Consider the following 21,638-nt stretch of genomic DNA (forward strand, 5'->3'; position numbering starts at 1 on the left):
AGTGGCATGTGTCTGTTTAGATAGAACAATCTAACTGTGATCATCATATGTGGTATTATCATCCATGGTCACAGAGCTTTTCCCTCCATAAAGCAGATGTGACATCCACGATTCTCAGCTGTAGTGAAAGATCTGTTGACCCCTCCCTCATCACTCCCTCCATTTTCTCAGTCTTGCCAGAGAGAGTGCTGCTGATGTAGCCATTTGGCAGGAAGCCACATCTGTTTGCCAGTTATGCCATAAATATAAACAAGGCAGAGGAAGCATTTATAGTGTCCCCGCCCGGGGCCAGGGATGTGTCATGACATCATCATGCCTCGGATGATTAGTGGAAACTCTCAGGTTGTATTTCATGCTCTGCCACTTTAGAGGAGAATGGGGTTGTAATTAAAAGATATGACAGTGCGCAGGGCTGCTCTTTCTTAATTGGCACCATATGAAACAGTGGTGCATATAGAATGTTATACAATGATGGGATGAATGTGGGAAATAAGCCTATTTTTCATACTTTCTCTCTTAATGTTTTAACAGAAGATATACTGTCAGTTGAACTCAGACTTGCAATGCCAGCCCTTAAAACACTGGTCTTTATGTCATTGTGTCACTGGCCCAGTATATTCTCTATTCTCTGTCATTTTCTGTATATTTTTTTAAATGTTTGGTTGAAACTCTTGCTGTAATATCCATAACAGAGGCCTGCATCTGGACTTCCCCCATTCTCCCTTCAGTGCCATCTATGGGGTGCCCATTAACAGCCCAGGGACTCTGTACCCAACTGACCTGCCCCCTCCATATGAGTCTGTGGTGGGGCAGACCCCTGCAAGCCAGGTGAGAAAAAAAAATCCATCCCTGTCCTTAAAACGTCTACAAAAGCCTTCTGTGTGGTCATTGAGCATAGGGTTCACATTAATTTCTTCATTATGAAGGTGAGTTACCTTCTTCAGTCTTAAGTATACTTCCATACTTTTTTACATATGTGCAATAGCAGTATAAACCTGCTAATTTCTTTTAGATTAAATATTCTTTAAACTGTATCTTTTCACAAAACACTTTCTTTTACATAGTTTTATAGGCAGGTACCTATAAATCAATTGCATTAAAATATATTCCTTTGGTTAAAATTTCATATCTTGTCAATTTTAATGAGATAGTCTTCAAAAACAAGGGTATTTCAAGGTTAAGCCTGAGTTGCTTTAAAGTCTTAATTGTGAATAATACAATATTATAGACCACAGGTCTGAATACAAAAGTGAATTTGGCCAAGCTAAGAAATTTGTCAGGTTTTCTCCTCTAAATGGCTGGTATTTTTTTTACTCAAGTGTCAAAATGGTATTGCTGCTGGGTTCAGCTTGTGTCTGCATGTTGAGATGTTGCCTGACAGGTCTGTAGGTCAAAAATCTCTACCAATTTAATCTGAGTATATCTGCTGTTTCAGACTCGCTGCTTTCTCAGGCAATCTCCCTTGACAGTCATGTTGAACTGAACTTTTTTTCTGGCTGCAGAGAGAGAGAGCGAGCCTCACTGCAACTCAGTGTTCACAGCTAAAAATAAGTCTTGTGTGCGAGCAAATCCTTTTATCTTGTATTATATTCTTAACATCGTTTAACACCTTAGCCTTTTAATCTCTCATTTCTATTACACACATCAACTCTGCGGTTTCTTGACATCCATTATGAACAGTGTCCTTCAAAAAGTCCTGAAATAGATTGTGCTGGTTGCTGTAAATAACTAATGGAAGCAGGCAGTGATCGATTGATTGCGTGAGAGAACTGTTTGAAGGCAGATATGTGAAGAAACCCGGCTGACAATTTCAGTCTAAAGACAATGCGTGATTTGACAAACCAAGTAATATGAATGTCATATACCTTGAAAATCACTGATCTAATTCACCTCCAGATGTGTTAGTGGCTTTCACCACTAGTACACCTGTCCATTTCTGTTTGTGTGTTGTGGTCTTATAGAGCCCCCTATTGACCAAACTGTGGTATTGAAGGTTAGGTGCCACACAACTGTTACTTTAAGCAACGCATACAAAATATAATGTGAGAACTGATAAAACTATGCTGTTACTTGCCCTATCTGCAGTGTGTCCCCTAATAAGTTACTCTTTACAGGTCACCATGAGCATAGAGCAGCAGGCCACTGAGTCCAGTCTATGTGATAGAAACACCACTGCAGGAATTAGTACTCAAGGTAAAATCTGTTTTTAACATTGCAGAGGATGGTTAGATGTCTTCTAGCAGTCATGCTGATGACATTTATTCCATATTTACAGCCTCAGTGGACAGTGCGTCCCTCATGGTGTCAGAAGTGGCTGATCAGGACCAGACTTGCTCCTCAGAGGACTTGTGTTCCTTAGAGGTCCAGGGCTCTGACTCCTCTCCCTATGGTACACTCCACACTGCGCCCACTGATGGAAGCTGCACCAGCCTGGAACTTTGTACACGTGACGCCTCACGCCGCCATCTTGGCCTCCCTAACAGTGACGCTCGCCCAAGTGACACTGGATACAGTGAGTCCTCACACACCCAGGAGTCTCTTGAACGCTCTCCAGACTGGTCCTCAGAGAACTATAGTAATCTGGACCAGGAGGATTCTACAGACAACACACACGGGTGTGAGGAACTCAGGGGTGCCATGCACATATCTGATGAGCTTGCATCAGCCAAACAGTTGCCAGAGGAGCCACCTAAAGCACCAACGCACTCCCTCATTAAAGCACGAATGATGAGCCGGAAGCTGACTCTCCCTGTCACTATCCCCCCACCACCTCAGCCTTGCTCCCCCACCTCTGTGGCCTCCTCTGGTGGAACTTCAGCCATCAGCCCTATGGCTCCTTCTCCTTCTCCATCCCCTCCTAGCAGGCTACGAGGCCCCAGGCTGTGCTTCAGCGTCTGGTCACCCTCATCTGCATCACAACCCCCCTCTACCTCAGCTCAAAGTGGCTATTTGCCCTCAGAGAGGCCTCGGGTGTTCCGTGCAGCCAGGAGGTACCGCAAACTGGCACGCATTGTTCGCTCCACCAGTGACCCTATCTCCTGCTCTTCTACGTCAGGAAGTAAGTGCTTTAAGATTTATACAACAAAAAAATCTTAAATATGCCTTTTACCAGAGTGATCCACCTTTCAATTTCTAACTAATAATAGTGCATTTGGTATTAGTCTTTAAGGTGGCTTTCTTGTCTAAGTCTCTTGTCTCCCTCTACAGGAGAAAATTGTGGCTGCGCCTCCGCAAACAACCCTGCTACTGAAGATTCAGCTCATACATCACCAGAGCAAGGTACCACTGCTACTACTACTACTAATTCATATGATGGTGTTCAAATTACACATCCACAATTTGCATGTCTGCTGCTGAACATATAAAAAAAGATATACCTGAAGAACAAACCATAAATCTTGCAGCATAACAACCTAATTTGTCAACATTTACTGAACCAAATGTTTGCAATGTTATCTCATGTACATACATCTGCATCAAGTGTGGCATTGAAAGTAAGCTGCGACAAAGCTGACACTGAGAATATGTTACACTGGTGACAGAAAACAGTAATTTCACATTGCCTAAAGCACTAACTTCACTGGCATTAGCCTTGATTTTAGTGAAGTATGTGATTAAATGTGTTGAAACAATTTATTCTGTTTTATTTTCAGAGTCAACAGATGTTTCAACAGAAGGAGTTGGAGCTAAACCCAGCCACATATGTGTCAGGAAGCAGCAAAAGGAGGGCAGAAAAGTTGATATCCACCTTAAACCCCGAGCTCTGCACACACACTCTTCCCATGAGCGGCCGCATTCCCTGGCTGACCTTAAAATGTACAAAGACACCAAAATATTGGTGGCCAAGTTCCTGGAGCACTCAAGCTGCAGTCTACCTCCTGAAGTCCAGCAGGTTGTCAACAACATCAAGTGTGTCATCAAGTCCGATGAGAAACACATGGAGGAGGCCATCTTTAGTGCCAATGTCATAGATCAGGTAACCGAATTAGACAGTTAATAGCATGATGCAAATTAGCAGTTTGTATGCCTAAAGCTGGTTTTAATGGTTATTGGTGAGCATCAATAGCATGGTAGGCCCTGTGAAACTTCTCATTACACACAGATCCTTAACAGAGTAAAAACCATGTTGTTACCAAAACAAACATGGTATGCCTACATTGTCAGACTTGACTGTGCTTTTATAAAAGCTGAACTCAGGCTCAGCTGTGCTTTGACATGCCTGCATGAGCATGTTAACACACATACAGTTTGCATGTTAATGCATGTTACACAGTTATTTGATCAGATACTATAGATGTTAACACCTCAAACCTGCTCCAGTAGTAGGTGAATTGAAGTGGTTAGGGGAGTGGTGAGATGCGCTTGACGATGTGTAGAAAATTCATAGTTACATTTATGGAAAATAAATTAACAGGACGGTCTTGTAGTTTTGTCTTTATGACAACAGCACCAAAACTGCGGTAGCAGTGAAAAACATAACATTGTTTACTATCATCTTTATGTAATATGGATTGATTGTCACGGATATTTCCTGTTATTTAGAATTAAATCATCCTACAATAAAGGATGATTTAATCCTTTATTGTAAAATTGTAAAATGCAACAAAATTAAATTTGAGTTTTGCACATCAATATTGCTGACCCTTGTTGGGGAATTATAATGACCCAAGCAGTGAATTTCAGCTCACTTTTATCACACTCATTTCCTAATGGCTTTTATGATAATTATGTGGAAAAAATCAGGTGACAATAAGTGTCTCTCTTATGTGTTTCTATTTTATGCTGCACAGATGATGACCCAGCGTATCATAGGCAGTCCCAGGAAGCGTGGCCATGAGGATCTTCACCTCCAGAGCTGCGGTGCTTTGAGTTCATCCCCGTCCCCTTCCATGCGCCGTCCAAAACACCTCCCACAAACAACCAGCAGCTCTACCAACCCGCTGGACTCCCCCTCCTCTGAACAAAGCCTTGAGTACAGAGAAACGATTCTCTGACCGCTCTCCGAACAAGGACTCGGGTCTAAACTATGAGGGCATATCAGGGTGCTGGTGTTGCAGCCACGCTGTGCTGTGCTGCGCAGCATGTCTGTACAGCAAGTAATAACTCTTCCCGGCATTGTGAGATCACTTATTTGCACAGTGTCACTGCAGCACAGGTAAACTGAAATGATCTCATACTGTATCTCCTAGTGCCCTGTGAGACCGTGCCAAGTCATCAGCAGAAATGGTAGCAAACTCAGACTGAGCCTGCCAGTGTCTGTAGTGGCTTCTTTCTCATCAGAAAAACAAAAGAATGTTTCTCCCTCAGGGGATCTTTTCTACTGAGTTTCATCTCTTAAAAAAGAAACAAATACACAGCTGGTAAGTTGGGATCTGTGACTCAAAGACGAAGGAGATTGTGTTATCAGTATTCTTCTTGTCCTTATAAGAAACAGGGAGAAATATGTTTGTATTAAACTGTGAACTGAACCGACTGGGCATTACCAGCCATTGTTTGCAGACTTTGTGGAACTGTTACTGATAGGGTGGTGAATATTTTGTGGTGCCGCTGGTTCAAGAACATCGCAGACATTTTAACTTACCTCATTGTGTTACAATTCTTATCAGTGTTACAATAAAATATGACTTTGTATCTTGTGGTTTGTGTTGTTATTTCAATTAATGTTCTGCATCATGTATATGAATCTGTAGGCAACAGCACTGTGAACATCTGGTCACCTCAACCAGGGGTGGACAAAATAACAGACAATATAATGAAAATATAATGGTGATGTTGTAGTGGGTAGTGTTGTTTAATTAAACATACTGTAAAATGTATTTTAGTCAGTATTGGTGAGTGTCCACTTTCCCAGTGACAGTGCTGTTTTCCTGTGTTTGTCATAGGTCATCATGATTTTGATGCACTGGCAATTCATTCTGCAACTGGATCACAGTTACAAAAGCACGGTGAATCATATTAGGTGGATTATCTTAAGCTAAATGTCAATTGTAACAATTTGTGAACTTTAATAGAGGTTTGACAACATTTCATTCACAGGTAAGTTTTAAGGCAACTTACAAACGTGGAAAGAATTCAGCTAGTCCTACCTGAATGTCTTGGTGCATATCTAGGATAGGTATTCATAACCTTAGCTTTCCGGTTAGTCAATGTACAGAATACCTCTAGGCTTCTGACATGGACAGTAATATGGAGAGGGGTGTTGGTAATAACCATTGCCAATGGTAATAACTTGGTATGTGGTTCAGGAAAAAAAACAAAAAAAGCATTCAGAAATCAGACTGAAAGTAATCTTTAAGTAAATGGCAAGAGATCACATGAGTGTAAAAAAAGAGAGACAGATTTAGAATTGGCTAACAAGCCCTAAAAGCTGCGTTCTTTTCTCATTGAATAACATGAGGGAATTTGTGTTTGATTTAACAAACATAATTTTTCCAGGCACTGATCAAAAGTCAGGGGTAACTTAAAAGAGGGTATGTGAACCAGGTTTGAATTAATTATATTAATGTCTTAGCAATGAATTTGCAGGGTTTGTATTAAGACTGACACACAACACCAGCTTATATGCAAAGTATGAATATATTATTGAAGCTGGACCCTTATTTCATTATAACTGTAAAGTTTTCTTCCAGTCAGCCATGTGGTTCCGGTTCTTGTGTACTATCCTGATAGGGGAGAACGGGGTTGGTAGTCACACTTGACTCTCACTTGAATCCCTCAAAAACTATACCTTTTATAGATTCCCTTTCAATGTATGATGGAAGCCTAAAGTGTCAAGTAGGAATGGAGTGACCTTACTCTCCTTATTCTGTTCAAAAGATGTTGACGGTCAAATATGTTTTGTGCACTTGTGACAACCATCCCCATTGTGGGGTTGGTAGTCACACAGTATGGGGTTGGTTTTCCCCATGTTATTTTAATGGGGAATTAATAAAAAATGGAGGCAATCTTAAAATTAATATAAAAATTTTCATTTCATGGTGAGTGGTCACATTCTATGGGCCCAATGCGACCATGGAGCATGCTCACTAGAGACTTCCGCTGACCGAGATTGCTAACTTTCAGTTTAGCCATCCGGCTAATCTGAATTGGGATAAAACAATTCAATCATGTAGCTCTTTTCCTGACTTTCAAAATGTGATTGCGCCAAATGGATCAAATTCTGATAGTTGAAACCAGTCATTTTTCAGGGGTTGTGACACTCAAAAAAATGTATCAACTGATTTACAGACGTTTTTTTCACGATCTAAGTCTATGGGGAAAAGTCTTTTTGGGCCCAACAGCATCATGTGACTTTGTAATTACACAGTTTGACCATTATGTCAAATTGACTTCAAAGCCTGGCGCTGTTCTTGGGGGCTTGGTGACAACCAACCCCGCTCTCCCCTATCTGAGTCTTTATGTTGTCATACAGGTTTATTAAATTCATTGTGTGCCCGCTGATGACACAAAAATGAACCTCCTCAGATCTTACACCGGCATACAAAGTGACTTCTAGGCGTCAAACAGAGTTAGAGGCTGTGCTATAAGAAGAAACAACCCCACGTTTCCTTTTTGCTGCTAATCGCTCAATTTGGACTTTTATTTTAAGCAGAGAGCGGAAACCGGTGTAGTCTGTTGCGGCTAGTTTCACACAGCGCAGCCATCAGATTGGGAAGGCTCCGATTCACAGAGTCTGACACAAAGCCTGTGTTGTCAGTGTTTGTCAGGGTTTATTTTGTTTTATCACAGGGGTTAAATCCGTCCTCCGAAAGAAAAGAAGATACTTTTTTTTTCGTCTGACTGTCTCCTCGCTTTTACCGTTGCTAGCTAGTGTGAAAGTGGCTAATAGCTGGACAGCGTTAACGCTCAATAGGAGCTAACGTTAACGTCAGCTCGGAACCGAAAATCATCATTGGTGCTGGTTTGACGGTAATTTTGTAATTAAAAGAGCTCCAAACGCCGGTATATTCAGTCCTACGGAAGCTCATAGACAACCATGAAAAAGAACTAGCTGTAGGCTAATGTATAGCGAGCTATATCGTTTGTATTCGCTCTCCTCACTGCCACGGTGCTGTGTAGCTGTCCACGTCTAGTCTCGTCTGCTGTGTTTAACGTTGCCAGCTGAGCTAGGCCACGTCCCTGCGGGCGTATTTCATCTACTGACATTGGACGAATTGCAGAGAAGATGCCCAGTGTGCGGAAGGAGGAAGGAGAGTAAAGATCGGAAGAAATGTGACAAGTCTTGAACATTCATGACTCTCTCTGTCTGTGCTGGTGTTTGCATTTCTGAGCGCTTGCCGCATATACACGACATGTCACGTAGACGGATGTGTTTTACGCCGGGACATCAGTAGGTTGCAGTAACAACCTGAAGTAACGTTGTATTTTTTTTTTCTTTTTTTGTGTGTGAAATGGTTGGGTTTGGTGCAAACCGACGGGGAGGCCGCCTCCCGTCCTTCATCCTCATCTTCTTGATGGTGATCATCGCCATACTGTCTTTCAACTACTGGACAGTGTCCAACAAGCACGGCCGCTTGCTGGATGAGCTGGCGGAGGTGCAGACGCAGGTGAAGCGCACGGACGCTGCACGGAGCCGGCTGGAGAAGCGGAACTCTGAGCTGATGGTGCAGGTGGACACTCACAGGAAGCAGATAGACCAGAAGGATGGAGACTACAGCGTGCTGGAGGGCAAGCTGCAGGCCCGAGAGGCGCTCATCAAAAAGTGCACAGATGAAAAGGTACTGTAAAAAAAAAAAAAAGATCCCTACCTGGGCTCAGTGGAGTTTAGTTTCATATCATTTTTTTGTACTGTACTGGCAAAGTTTTCACAGAGGGATGAGTATCTTTTTTTTATTAAAGCTGTGTCTATATTTTGGATGGTGGCTGTTAATGTTATCATACAATATTTAATCTAATGGTTTGTGCCCTGTTCTGTGAGAAAGTAATGAGGGGTATGATGGCCAAGCAGGAAGAGGCAGTGTGTCTTCATTCCTTTGAGCTACTCATGTAAGTTTAGATAACTTTAGATCACTTAACTTTAATGCAGCCTTCTAAACCAGGAGAAAACACATTTCCATCCCATTACAGTATTGCAATATCCTAAATCATCCCACAGCATAGTCCTGCATCATGATATCGCTACAATATTGTTCTACTGTACATTAGATGGAGCGTTTAGTCTAACATGAACAATGTTTGTAGCTCCTGTTAGAAGGAGATGGATGTTTTACCTTTAGCGTGGTAAAAAACTAATTGTGAAGAGGAGAATGGTGTCAATTAAGTGGTCAAAGTGGCAGATAACGCTTGCAGCTCCACCTTGTTCAGGGTTTCATCCATCACTTGAGTTCTTCTCTACCACTGTACTATTCTTCTAGAAAATCACAGCTCATGGCTCTCTCAAGAGTTTTGATATCCCTTAAGGTTTTGAAGAAAAATGTGTAATGGTGTTTCTTGACAGGTTAGGTATTTTGAGTTATCACTGCTGTCACCACGCTGCTTCTGAAGATGCCTACAAGCCACTAATAATGTGTTTTAGACCAGTCAACAGGGCTGAGGTCAGGTAAAAGTGAGGATGACATTATCTTTTTACGTTATGGGTTGCCCTATGATTTATACCCCAAGCCTTCCATAAGGTCGATGTGGTTGATCTTCTTTTCTAAACTCTGAGATTAGCAGAGCAAGTCTACATTCATTCTGACTCTAGGTACAGCTGAAATGATTAGTCGATTGATTGAATTGATTGGCAGAACACTAATCTGCAACAATTTTGGTAAGTTGATTCATTGTTCAGGTAATTTATTGAGCAATTATGAAAACATTGTTATTGTCAACATCAAACAAAACTAACAAACGTTCTCTGGTTCCAGCTTCTCAAATGTGACAATTTGCTGCTTTCCTGGTTTTAAGTCCACATGTGACTACAATACTGCCACTCATGTCCCTTTATTTAATAGGCTAAACAAGGAATATGGTCACATTTCCAAACCAAAAAGCAAATTTGCATATACTCTGTTGATATAGCATATTATCAGCACATTTTTAGACGTTTGCAGGGCTTATTGTGTTCACCATCAGTGGCCCCTAAATGTGCTCCACAAGGCTGTTCCCACTTCTTGTCTTGCTCAGGGGCACAGCCAGCAGTTTGGTGTCTTTTGTGTCACGTAAACCCTCTGAACATTGGTGTGTGTCCAGCTGCCCCAGGAGACGTTTAGACAACAGATGAGGGGGAGGTTTCCTGTAATTTGCATCCAGTCTGCGTCGCTTATTTCGCATAGACATGCATACATTTGTTTAACCTATGGTTATACTATGTGCGGTTTAGTGTCCTAGTCAAACCACTGCTGAGTTGTTATGAAACCATGTGAGCTACTCTTCCACTGGGAAATTAAACTGGAACACATGAGACAAAATGACTCAGTATTATTACCGGTATTTGGGACACATGAGACATGATATCTTATTATTTTGGCCAGGAGATGCCTTTCTGCTTGACTTCCAAGATCATAGTCTGCCTTTTTGTGAGAAAACATTAGACCCTTAAGAGAAAAACATATCACTACTTGTTGATCATTAATGATTTGTACACTTAAGTTTATTTGGAGTAAAGTTGGCCTTTACCACTACAGAACACACTTCCTCATTGCTTCTTCATTGGAGTTTACTACTATGTGACCAGTGAGATAACACTGCTTGTAATGGGCCACCTCCAGATATGATGACATGCAGTTGAATGAGTGCAATGCAGACTTTTACGAGGGAAGTGCATACACACTTGACAAACAAGGTTTAAAATTAAAACAAGCCAAATGCTATGTAAAAACTGGAACCCGTGTTTTATATATATATATATATATATATATATATATATATATATATTATTTTTTTATTTTTTTTATTTAATTTTTTTATTTAATTTTTTATTTTTTTTAAAAAGATGGATAAATCAACAACCGTTCGTTACCTGTCAGACTGTCAGGACAACTTTTTAAATTATTCCTCATTCTGAAACTTTGCTCAGTGTTAGTGAGCCCAGTTGCATTTTTCTCTGGCCAAATAAAATCAAAATAAAGCAAAGGCCCACCAACAGTTTGCCTTCTGCTTAGTTGCCCATTATACTGGCACTAATCTGGTCTAATCTTCTACAAACTGACATATTTTACTTACCATTTTATGATTTATATTCCAAATGTATATTCATTTTTTGACACTAAAATTCCTCTTGGTAGGTAAACTGTAAGAAAACAGTGTTTGTGTAAGAAATTTAAAAAATTAGCCAGAGCTTAGATTTTGTCTTTTTGTTGAGGCAAATAAAATGGTGAAGTGTGGACTAAAGAGGCGCCTAAACTTCCTGGTTTCTTGGTATATCCGGCTCCCTGTTTCCGTAATCTAGATAAAGATTGGTGTTGAACAGCAGTGGTTCCACTCCTTTCCTCTGTCAACAGCCCAACCCTGTTTCAACAAAGACGTGTGCTATATACACTGAGAAGAGGCCTGTAATGCAGTGACAGTTAAAACCTAAATGGCTTTGACGCACACATAAAGTATTTAACAAAAACTGGGTACACCCCTGTGCAATATTACTAAAATGTTAAATGATTCAAAATTTTATCATCTTAAAATAATTGTAGTATTTTTAGGGTGAATTGTAGGGTATTTGATCTTATTTATAATTAAAAACAGGTTAGATAGACTAAATTGAAAATACAGGCCTCAAAGTACAACCTCGATGCATCAAAAGGTTATAAAAGAACCTGTGAACACCACAAATTTCTCAATTTTGGCCTGGGTTGTGTCCAATGCAACATGGCTCCACATTGACTGAACAAGTAAGAAACCAGATTGTGAGACTTCATTAAGATGGGAGAGGGTACAAGATCATCAGTAGGCTACTCAACAAAAGCCAAAACACAGTTGCAGTAGTGGTTCGGAGGTACATGAAGTACTACCAATAACAAGGTGCAGTGACTATCCTTGAAAAATGACAGCACACACAATTCACTATCCATGCAACCTTGCATTGAAAAACAGACGGGCAAGTGCTTTGACTAAGCACAAGGATTATCTTTGGAAACTGGTATTCCAGTGACTGCTCAGTGCAAAGGACACTGCATGAAGTCAACCTCTACAGACAAAGTCCAAGAAGAGAACCGTTGCTCACAAAAGGGCACGAAACTGCAAGATTGAACTTAGCCAAATAACATGAAAAGAAGTCTGATGAATACTGGCAGCACATTCATTGGTCAGATGAAACCAAAATAAATTAGTTTGGATCAGATGGGGTCCAGCATGTTTGGTGTGTACCTGGCCAGGACTACCACAGTGACTGCATAGTGGCCACCATGAAACATGAAGGTGGGAATGTGTTGATATGGGGCTGCATGAGTGCAAAAGGTGTAGGGGAGATATTCATAGATGGCACTATGAATGCAAGTTTGTATACCCAAATACTGAATAAAAAGATGACTACCAGTCTCAAGAAGATTGGAAAGAGAGGAATTTTCCAACATGACAATGATCCCAAACATACTGCAATAATCACTTAAGAGTTTCCAAAGAAGAAAAAAGTGAAAACTGTGACCTGCCCAAGTATGTCCCCTGACCTGAATCCAACAGAATACCTTATAGTATTTTGAAGAGAAAGGTATAGTAACAAAACCCTGCAAAGAGCAGCTGAAAAGAATCATCTGTGAAGAATGGCAGAAAATCTTTCCACAGATTTGGGCAAGACTGGTATCATCCATGCCCAGGAGGATCGAATCTGTCATCAAAAATTAAGGCAGGCATACAAAATATTAAAAAATACAAGGATGGAGTCTCACTAATGAATGGTGTGCTGACTTTTGCTGCAGTTCGTTCTTAAATATGGACTTTTCATTATAGTTTAATTAGTCAGTCATTCTGTTTTCCAAGTGCATTGGCTTAATTCTTCTTGGGTTTTGTCTGAAAACAAATAAAATTTTATTAAATGGACAGGATTTGTAATTACTTAACATTTTAGTGATACTGTCCAGGGTTAGACTCAGTTTTGTTACATACTGTACGTAGGCTTGTACACATTAGGCAAAAGAGTGAATCATGCAAGCTTATCGGTTTGCATACAGTCTGTAAACAGTCTGTCTGTGTTGTCGTCTACACAGCCAATTTCAGCAGGCTATAGGGGGAAGCTTTTAATCACCTATGTGGGTGTAACAGGAGGAAGCTTTAGTCTTGACAACAACTGACACTGATGCAGTATTTCCTTCCCGTACTTTCCTCACTGCCTTCTGCATCACTCAGTTATATCTCATTCAAGAACACAAGCAATTATAAAGAAATTGAAGTATATACATAGAAATCTCTCAAAACCACTTGTGCGGCATAATTCACTTCTTCACTGTTGCATTATTAATGGACATTACTGAAGATAACCACAGCTTCTGTTTTTTGTAAAGGATGAAACAAACTAGGGCTGCAAGTAACGATTATTTTCAGTATCGATTAATCTGCAGACCATTTTCTTGATTAATTGGTTGGTCTATAAAATGTCAGTAAATAGTAAAAAATGCCCATTACATTTTTCCAGAGTCCTTGATGACAATATATTTGGGATATCACAAGTCCAGGATCCAGATCTCCCTTCCCTCTTCCTCCCTCCTTATCTTGCCTTCTTCCTTCCTCCCTCCCTTTAAGAGTTCATGCATATAACTGAGTTTTATTCATTCTTAAAATAAAGGGCAGCCAACAGTTTCAATTAATAACTTCACCGCAGGTGTCAATATGTGTTGCAGGTAGTTATAAGTTTCACAACTGTACAGTTTAATACAGGACTTTTAGATGGCATTAAAGTGTACGTGGGTTATATTTTCCTGGTCACTCACAATTAAGCTAAACAAAGGAATTTGTTCAATTAAGTTTAGTAATATACTCAATGTTTTCAGCCTCCAATACAAATCCTAAAGTAAATAATACAATTTCACATTGAATGTCATCTGTGTGTGCTGTGAAGCCTTGCTAAACTGAAAAACAGGACAAACCTGCTCCCCTCGGTTTCCCTGTTGTTAATGGTGGCATTTTCTACTAATTACAGAACCTGTTGCACAGTTTAGTTATTGAAGGCTTAGTAAACTGTTTTTTTTTCTTTAGAACACAGACAAAATGTATGTAGCTGTCCCTCAGCTGATAGGATCACTGAACCTGCTTTTTCTCTCTTGTACAGATGAAGCTGCAGAATGATGTCACAGCCCAAATGACAGAAATCCAGAGGCTGAAAGGTAGGACTTCAGCCATGTCTGACTATCAAACACATGAACAAAAACCTCATCAGTAGATTTGACATTATTGAACTTCCTGAGGTGACTTTTGAATATTTTGTTTGTGTGTGTGTGTTGTGTGTGTGTGGTGCTGTAAACAGAGCAGTTAAAGGATCTGAAGCAGGAGTTCATGAAACAGGAAGAGCAGCTAAGAGAGGTGAAGAAAAATAGCACTACCTTGGAGAGAAAGCTGGAGTATGAAAGGTATGTAAACTCCTCATTAACCTTTCAGTGTTAATGACTGCCTTTAGAGTTTTCCCCACCCCGAGGAACTGTTTCATAATGTTTAAATCACTTCTCGAAATGTGAAGTAATGCTTTTCTAATCATCCATTATTACAACAGTGATTAATTTTTCAATTAATCATCCACTATAAACTGATAAAAGGTGATATTAGGTCATTGGTCATTTTTATTTTCCTATTTCCTTGTCATATTTTGAGGATCAAAAATAAATCTTGGTTTATAGGAATCTACTTTGTAGTATGATGAAAAAAATCCTAGAAAAGGTGGGTGACACTGACACTGTAATGTGTATTATCCAGTTTACAGTGTGGACGTCAGATGGCACAATTGAAAGAAGAGTATGAAGAAACAAAGAAGACTCTGGAGGAAGAAGCCTCAAAGCTAAGACGGGTTAGTATTAATTTAAATCTTAGTGCTCATTCTCTTGACTCCTTAGTAAATGGTGAAAAGTTGTGCCTAATTTCCCCCTCCCCTCTGCTACACATTGCATATAATTAGCACATTTTAGTACAGATGAATGGGTGGTGTCATCTAAACTCAATTAAATCCCTGCTACGTCTTTAGTCCTGTTTAAGCTTCCCTGATCATTAAACCGACTGTGTTTCTCCATTCTCCAAATGCTCCTCTTTCTGATTTGCTTTTGATCATTCATCAGAGTGTAATGGACGGACAAAAGGGTGTAGCGACAGGAAGACATGCAGACGGAGCTCCTGGTGTGGATTTGGTTGGAGAGCGCCATACAGTGGCCACTCGCCGGCATGACAGTCCAGATTTAAAAGGTATAGTGGCTGTGACCATGTTGACCGAGGTATATACTATCTTGACTGGTCTTCCTTATATTGCTATGAACTATGAACTGCACCCTGTATGTAGTATGTGATTATGTGCTGTCCTAGTAGTAGAAAATGCACAAAATGCTCATATAAATCTCATTAGTTTGTTTCCTGTGTATTTGTTTCCTGTTTATGTAACTGGAAACTCATCAAACTCTTTTAATGTCAGCCTATGCCCTACCTAAATCACATTCCTTCTGCTCTGTTACAGAAGAGATGGGTAAGCCTGGCAGTGATGCTGGCATGCCTGGTATTGAAGACAGTGAGGTGGGAAAAATCGATGATGTGCAATTTGGTAAGTAACTTGCAATTTCAAGAGCGCTTTTTTTGTTTGGCAAACCCAGTGAGTTACTGTGTGGGGGTAAATTATACAATACAGTTGCAGTGACAGTTGGACTCATTTGTAAGGCAGTAGGGGCCGATTAAGGTCAAGGAAATCAATAAGAAAGATGGATCCCAGTGCCAGTGTATACACCAGCTAGACTTTAAATATTTATGCATACACATTTGCTGGATCACAGCCTTATGATTTTGAAACTGCGACTTGTTAAGGGGGCTAGGATCAAGCAAGGGTGAGAAAATTAAATGCAGCCGTTACAAACACAAGAGTTGATGATTTAAAAACTGTGAAGTTAAAACCAAAGCTGGAGAAAAATAATTTACTGGACCATTAATGTGACTCACAGTCACCTTCTACTCTGCAAAGCAGGATCAGGGAATGCTATTCCCTTTTATGTCACTAAATGTAATGTTTAAAAATAAATCTTTTTTCAGTGTGCATCCACCAAAGTTGTCTTACTTTCTAAGCTTTCTTACTTCGCCACTCTGTTTATCCATAGCCTTGAAGAAACCAGCCATCACTCAGAAGCACGATGATGCCAATGATGTGGTTGTGGGCGCTGGTGCTGGACCTGGAGTCGGGGCAGCTGATGGTCCTGGGGGCCAGGGCCTGTCTCTGGACCAGCCCAGGCTCCAGCAGGACAGAGTGGAGGGCCGAGCAGCATTGGTTGCACCTCCGGGCGTCATCAAACAGGCAGACAAACCGATAGTCTTTGAAGAAGACAACAAGGCAGGTATCAAGGCAGATGAGCTGGGAGAACAACAAAAACAACTTCGAGGTACAGTATGCAGTGCACCACATCCATATAATCGCTATTAATTACAATAGTTTTATCTTTTGAGCCATAGATATGTGATAATTGACACCCAGTTTTCATTGACACAGTATCTATACTAATCTAATGCTTTAAATTATGTTTCTATCACTTAATAATTAGTAAAGACTACTAGAGAGATTTGGTATCTTGGTACAGGACTTCTCTGGCAGTTTCTTCATTTTGAATGAGTTTTCCCAGTCTTGTGTAACATCATGCATTAATTTGTCTGTAACCCATGTTGTAGTTCAGGAGGTTTTGTCCTCGCAGGTGGGAAGGTAGTTTGCAAATTTTGCCACTTTACTGGGGTAAAACAAAGAACACCAGTTTATTTGATTTTGGCCATACATACAATAGCACCTGAATCTCTTTCTCATTGTCAGCTCCTGATAATGTCAAGGGTGGTGGTGAACACTTGAAGGGGATTCCTCTGCCACCCAACCCTGCCCAGGTACCCAACCCCATCCAGCCTCACCACGCCAAAGACCAAGTACCAGCAGAGCCAGTGCACCACCGCCAAAGTGAGTACCTCCATGAAACTCTGAAAAAGGGAATTCTGCAATTTGCAAAGGAGATTGTGGGGTGAGGGGTATTTTTTATGAGATGTTTGATTTTGAGGTGGTAGGGAAAAATAACGTTTCACGTGAAAACTGATAAATAAGTATAATCACAGCTTTTCTTGTTAGCTCTGCCTTTGTAATTAGCTGCTGCCTCTCAGCTCTCCGTGATGTCTGTCAATGCAGAGAGTTAAATACAATTTGGTGTGACACCATCTGGATGGATTTTGCCCATTGCTAACCTCTTACACCCCTACTTCTACATCACACATTTCCATTAGACTTTGTTTAAATGTAAGTCATGTCTGAATATGGGTAGGAGTGCTGTCAGGGAGTAGAGAGAGGGCTCAGTTGCAGAGGAGAGGAGACATATGACACACACCTGGTTCCCAGATGATCCTTTCCTGCTGCCTGGCTTCTGCTCTGCTCTGCTGCCTTCTCTCCCTCCTCCTGTTTTCAAATGTTCTGCTCCTCCGTCTCGCTTACATATCCATCTCACCGTCTGCAGCTCTGCTGCTTAAAACTGACTGTATTCAGTTCACATCTTCAGTTTGTTTTTCCTTTTATCTTCTGTCTCTGATCTCTTTATACTAACATCTAATTATGGCAAATTAACACCCGACACCTAACAGATGTCTCATGTTTTGCAGTGTCCAGTGCTCACTAGACACTAGTGCCATTGAACATTTGCACGGGGCAAGATCAGCTGCCATGGGCAGCCATGATTGATCAGACTGTAGAAACACTGTTTACGTCAAATTTATTTATACAATGTACATAATTTGATCAGTTTTTTACTGATAAACACATTAAGAAAACACTGATCATATAATTTTGAATATTGCCAAATTGTGTTCCCAACTGTTTCAATCGGAACATCTCTAGTTTGTGTTGTTCATTTATTGTTTGCACATTAAAAACATTCAAGTTTTATAAAAGATTTCAAATAAACACAAAGACATATAACATATGATATTTATAAAAACACATTTTTATCTAAGTACCCTCAGCCATACATGAATTTAAAGTAAGCAAATGCTTGAGCAGGAGAGGTAAGAAGCTAAAAGCTCTCAATGACCTCTCCTAACAACTCAAGATAAGATAAACAGAATTACATTAAATTAAAACAATGAGAGATGGAAAGGCTACTACAAAAATAAAAAAAGGAGACACCAATGTTTTTTAAGACTTTTTTCTAAAATAAAATTGATCAGTGATGTACAATGTCTAAGTTTTATTTCCACCAAACAGCGCTTCTGTATCTTAATAAAAATTTAGCCACATTACTGGAACACAAAGGAAGATGAAGATAATATTCTGTCCCCCCCCCACATATGTAATTGAAGGTGGATTAAATGGAACATTTTTGAAAATAATGCAGTTTAGTAAACCACCACCTCGGTCTACAGTCTTAAATTACCATTAAATAACCATTGAGTTTAATAAACACAAGATAGGATTTACAGCAGGACTATTGTATTGGATCGATTGATTTGATTGTACAGATGATTAAACCAGTAACTCAGTTAGCTCTCAGTGCTTTCAATACTTTTAACAGTCCCTCATTACAAGGGCACCCCATTTGTTTCCACTTGACGGTATGTGTCCAAATCCATGATTGAATTTGCTTTACACAGGATATACACAGCCTACGTAGCGAAAGCAGCCCACTATCAGAGCAGCAGCTTCCATCCTCCGTCGGTGTCTACACATGATGCGTTCAGGCACAGTATTGATTGTAGGTCACCTGCGTTTTGCCCAGCGCTCAGAGCCCAACACACAATCAGTGTAGCTACACACATAAAACTTGACGCGTGTTGACAGATGTATAGATAAAAGTTGGAGTGTATCTGTTCCATCAAACCCATGTGAGACAACACAAAAACTTACTCTAGACATTGTGTTGCTCTTAAGATCACTTGTCTAATTAACATCAGCCACCGTGTATCACTTCACTTCATCTGCCTTCTCTCTTGACATCCTCCTCATGCGATCACTTATTCCTTCATGCATTCATTATGTAGTATTTCATCCATTCCTCCCTGTCTTCCTACAACTGCCTCCGCTTCCCTCCCTTCCTGATGAGGCCCTTCTCTGCCTCCTGCAGGCCGGTTCTTTGATGAGAACGAGTCCCCAGTAGATCCGCAACACGGCTCTAAGCTAGCGGACTACAATGGGGATGATGGGAACGTGGGTGAGTATGAGGCCGACAAGCAGGCCGAGCTGGCCTACAATGAGGAAGAGGATGGTGATGGTGGGGAGGAAGACGTTCAAGGTGAGCCAGGCCGGGGGACTGGACTGCCTGTCCAGATGTGTATCCACCATTCCTCCCTTGCTCCTTCCCTCCACCCCTGTCGTGCTGCCGCCTCCCCTGCATTTGTCCCAGCAGTTCATACAGTTAGAGTAGCTCACAGTACCATGAGTTTGGTCCTTGAATCCATCATAAACTATAGATATGTAATAATTATGACAAAATACTTCCAGGGTCAAAGCAGGACTGCTATGTATGCAGTTCAGGATGAGCATTTTCTCACCGTATAGGCACAGTTGCGATTTTAGCATCCTATTCTCTCACATATAGAGAGAACCTGACCGAGGAACTTACGGTTCTGTGAGTGTTATTCAGTTGCCATCTTGTATTTTCTCTCCTGCCTGTGCTTCTTTTTAGCTATACCACCTGTCTGTGCCTACCAAACATCTGACCCACATCTAGACCAGTAGATAAATATAGCTCACTGTGTTTGTGAATGTGTCTGTGTTCTCCTTGAAATATTGAAATGCATGCCCATTTTTTTTCTTTATTATTGTTTGATGTCATGAATTTTTGATTGTCTGATTACCTATTATATTAACATTTTAATAATTGATTTGAGTGCTACAATACAGCCTTTGAAAAGCACTATTTTTGTTTTAGTTCATCTGAAAAAGATAATTTCAGTCATGTCAGCCCTATGATTAGAGCACGGCTGTGATTTCTCATTTTCATTTATAACATCTACAGTATGTTAAATTGTTCAGTTTGTATACAGTGGATTGGACTCAAGGGTGTCCTTGTCATTATGATGACCAACAGGGATAATAATATTATGCTAGATAAATGCAAGTCAGTATTAAAACCTGGAGTCATTGTTTCATTTCAGATCCAGTGTTCTGGAGTATAACCCTCCTCCAAAAAAGAAAGAAAAACATACAGTAAATACTTTTTGACTACACTGTATGTGGTCATTTTTAATGGATGGACACTGTAGCAGATTGGAACTAAGCTACTATTGTGTTTGGACTGCTGGCTAGGGCATAGTTGAGATAATTAATATGTAAACTATCAGTTATCCTATGTGACAATGAAGAATGGTCACAGCACTCCATTAGGTCTCATCCAATACTTAATCTCTAATTTCTTTTGCTCTCTTTTTTTTCCAGATGATGATGATCGAGACATGCAGGGAGATCGGGCTGTGGATTATGGGAAAAGACATCAAGCCATTGACATTCTCTGAATGGGAACTCGTACAGCTGCATCTCATTAAAATATTCAGACCGTCCTCTACAACCAAGCTCTTTGAACATCAACATGTTTAAGAATTTATAGGGTGCATCCTCAATGTCATGGACTACTTTGAAAAACAGACATTGCAACTAATGAATTAGAATAACATAACAACACAAGAAAAAATCATGGCATTGTCCTGAGCTGCTGTTGATTTGCTAATGGTTCTAAGTTATGACAGTTGAGATGATATACTGTACATTGACTGTTTAGTTTTGTTATTGGATGATTGACTGGCTCAGTTCATAACTGAGTGGTCTAATAGGACCCCGTTGACTCATCTGAACTTCAACATCAATCTGTTTTTGTTTTTGCTCCTTTTCTTTTCAGATTTCTGTTGCCTGATATAAACAAACTCTTCACCTGAGATGTATATCAAAGACTAATTTGGCATTCTGCCTCTCTAACATAATTATGGGACTCTTACCTGGATGACTTTTTTTTTTGTTTTTGTTTACAGGAGTGGAAATGCATTACAAATGCCAAGGACTTTTGCTTATGGGTCATTAAATCAATTTCTTTTCTTTGTGACAGACACTCAGAAGTGCTCCTCGTTCTGTTTTCTAAATGATGCCATTGCATGCATTTGAGACTTTTTTTGTTATTATTAATAATCAAACTGAGCAAAATACTGATGCTTAAGCAATACTTAGAGCAATGTTAGTATCCTCCACAATGTGCAAAGACTAACCAAGCACATATGGAACTGACATACTGTACACATGCTTCCATTAATGAGGTATCTTGTACATAATGTAGTTGAACTGTTGCTATTTGTACTGAGGAAACCTAATTCCTCACCTTTAGGGAAATCCGTTAACATGAATCCGTTCTATTTGTGCGGCCAGGAAAAATTTATTTCTCATGGAAAGGCACATTGAATGTAATTTAATTTTATTAAAGGTGATGCTTCATGTCATTTGTCAACTGTGATAGTGCTTTAGAGTCAATGCAGATGGAGAATTTTTATTTGATTTAAGAATTATAAGTGAATTCCTCAGGTGATACAGTCGTTTAATTGTAAAGATTGGTAGA

General features: G+C 40.1%; 2 protein-coding genes across 10 annotated transcripts in view; both read left to right on the forward strand.

Annotated features, from left to right (window-relative positions):
- fam189a1 (family with sequence similarity 189 member A1) overlaps positions 1-5,629 on the forward strand; it is a 92,725-nt gene extending 87,096 nt beyond the window's left edge. For 5 of the 6 annotated variants that reach the window (XM_044350792.1, XM_044350811.1, XM_044350802.1 and 2 more), the window contains 6 exons: positions 693-828; positions 2,115-2,193; positions 2,276-3,058; positions 3,208-3,279; positions 3,654-3,976; positions 4,791-5,629. In XM_044350792.1, coding sequence (XP_044206727.1) covers positions 693-828; positions 2,115-2,193; positions 2,276-3,058; positions 3,208-3,279; positions 3,654-3,976; positions 4,791-4,994 — 1,597 coding nt within the window. In that variant the 3' untranslated portion in view covers positions 4,995-5,629. The remainder of the gene's footprint in view (positions 1-692; positions 829-2,114; positions 2,194-2,275; positions 3,059-3,207; positions 3,280-3,653; positions 3,977-4,790) is intronic. The other variant, XM_044350820.1, reaches the window with a different exon arrangement.
- A 1,813-nt stretch (positions 5,630-7,442) lies between these two features.
- golm2 (golgi membrane protein 2) lies at positions 7,443-21,522 on the forward strand. Of its 4 annotated transcripts, none has more exons than XM_044350862.1 (10): positions 7,443-8,717; positions 14,174-14,228; positions 14,369-14,471; positions 14,812-14,902; positions 15,168-15,291; positions 15,560-15,640; positions 16,185-16,463; positions 16,883-17,020; positions 19,164-19,331; positions 20,477-21,522. In XM_044350862.1, exons 1-10 carry the CDS (start codon positions 8,391-8,393, stop codon positions 20,551-20,553), a joined length of 1,443 nt encoding a protein of 480 aa, XP_044206797.1. In that variant the 5' UTR covers positions 7,443-8,390; the 3' UTR covers positions 20,554-21,522. The 4 variants fall into 4 exon arrangements, with proteins under 4 accessions (XP_044206797.1, XP_044206788.1, XP_044206812.1 ...); XM_044350853.1 differs by having other exon boundaries at positions 7,445-8,717; positions 15,557-15,640; XM_044350877.1 differs by lacking the exon at positions 19,164-19,331 and having other exon boundaries at positions 7,447-8,717.
- Positions 21,523-21,638: the final 116 nt, after the last annotated feature.

The sequence above is a fragment of the Thunnus albacares genome, chromosome 1, assembly GCF_914725855.1.
Source record: "Thunnus albacares chromosome 1, fThuAlb1.1, whole genome shotgun sequence".
NCBI lineage: Eukaryota > Metazoa > Chordata > Actinopteri > Scombriformes > Scombridae > Thunnus > Thunnus albacares.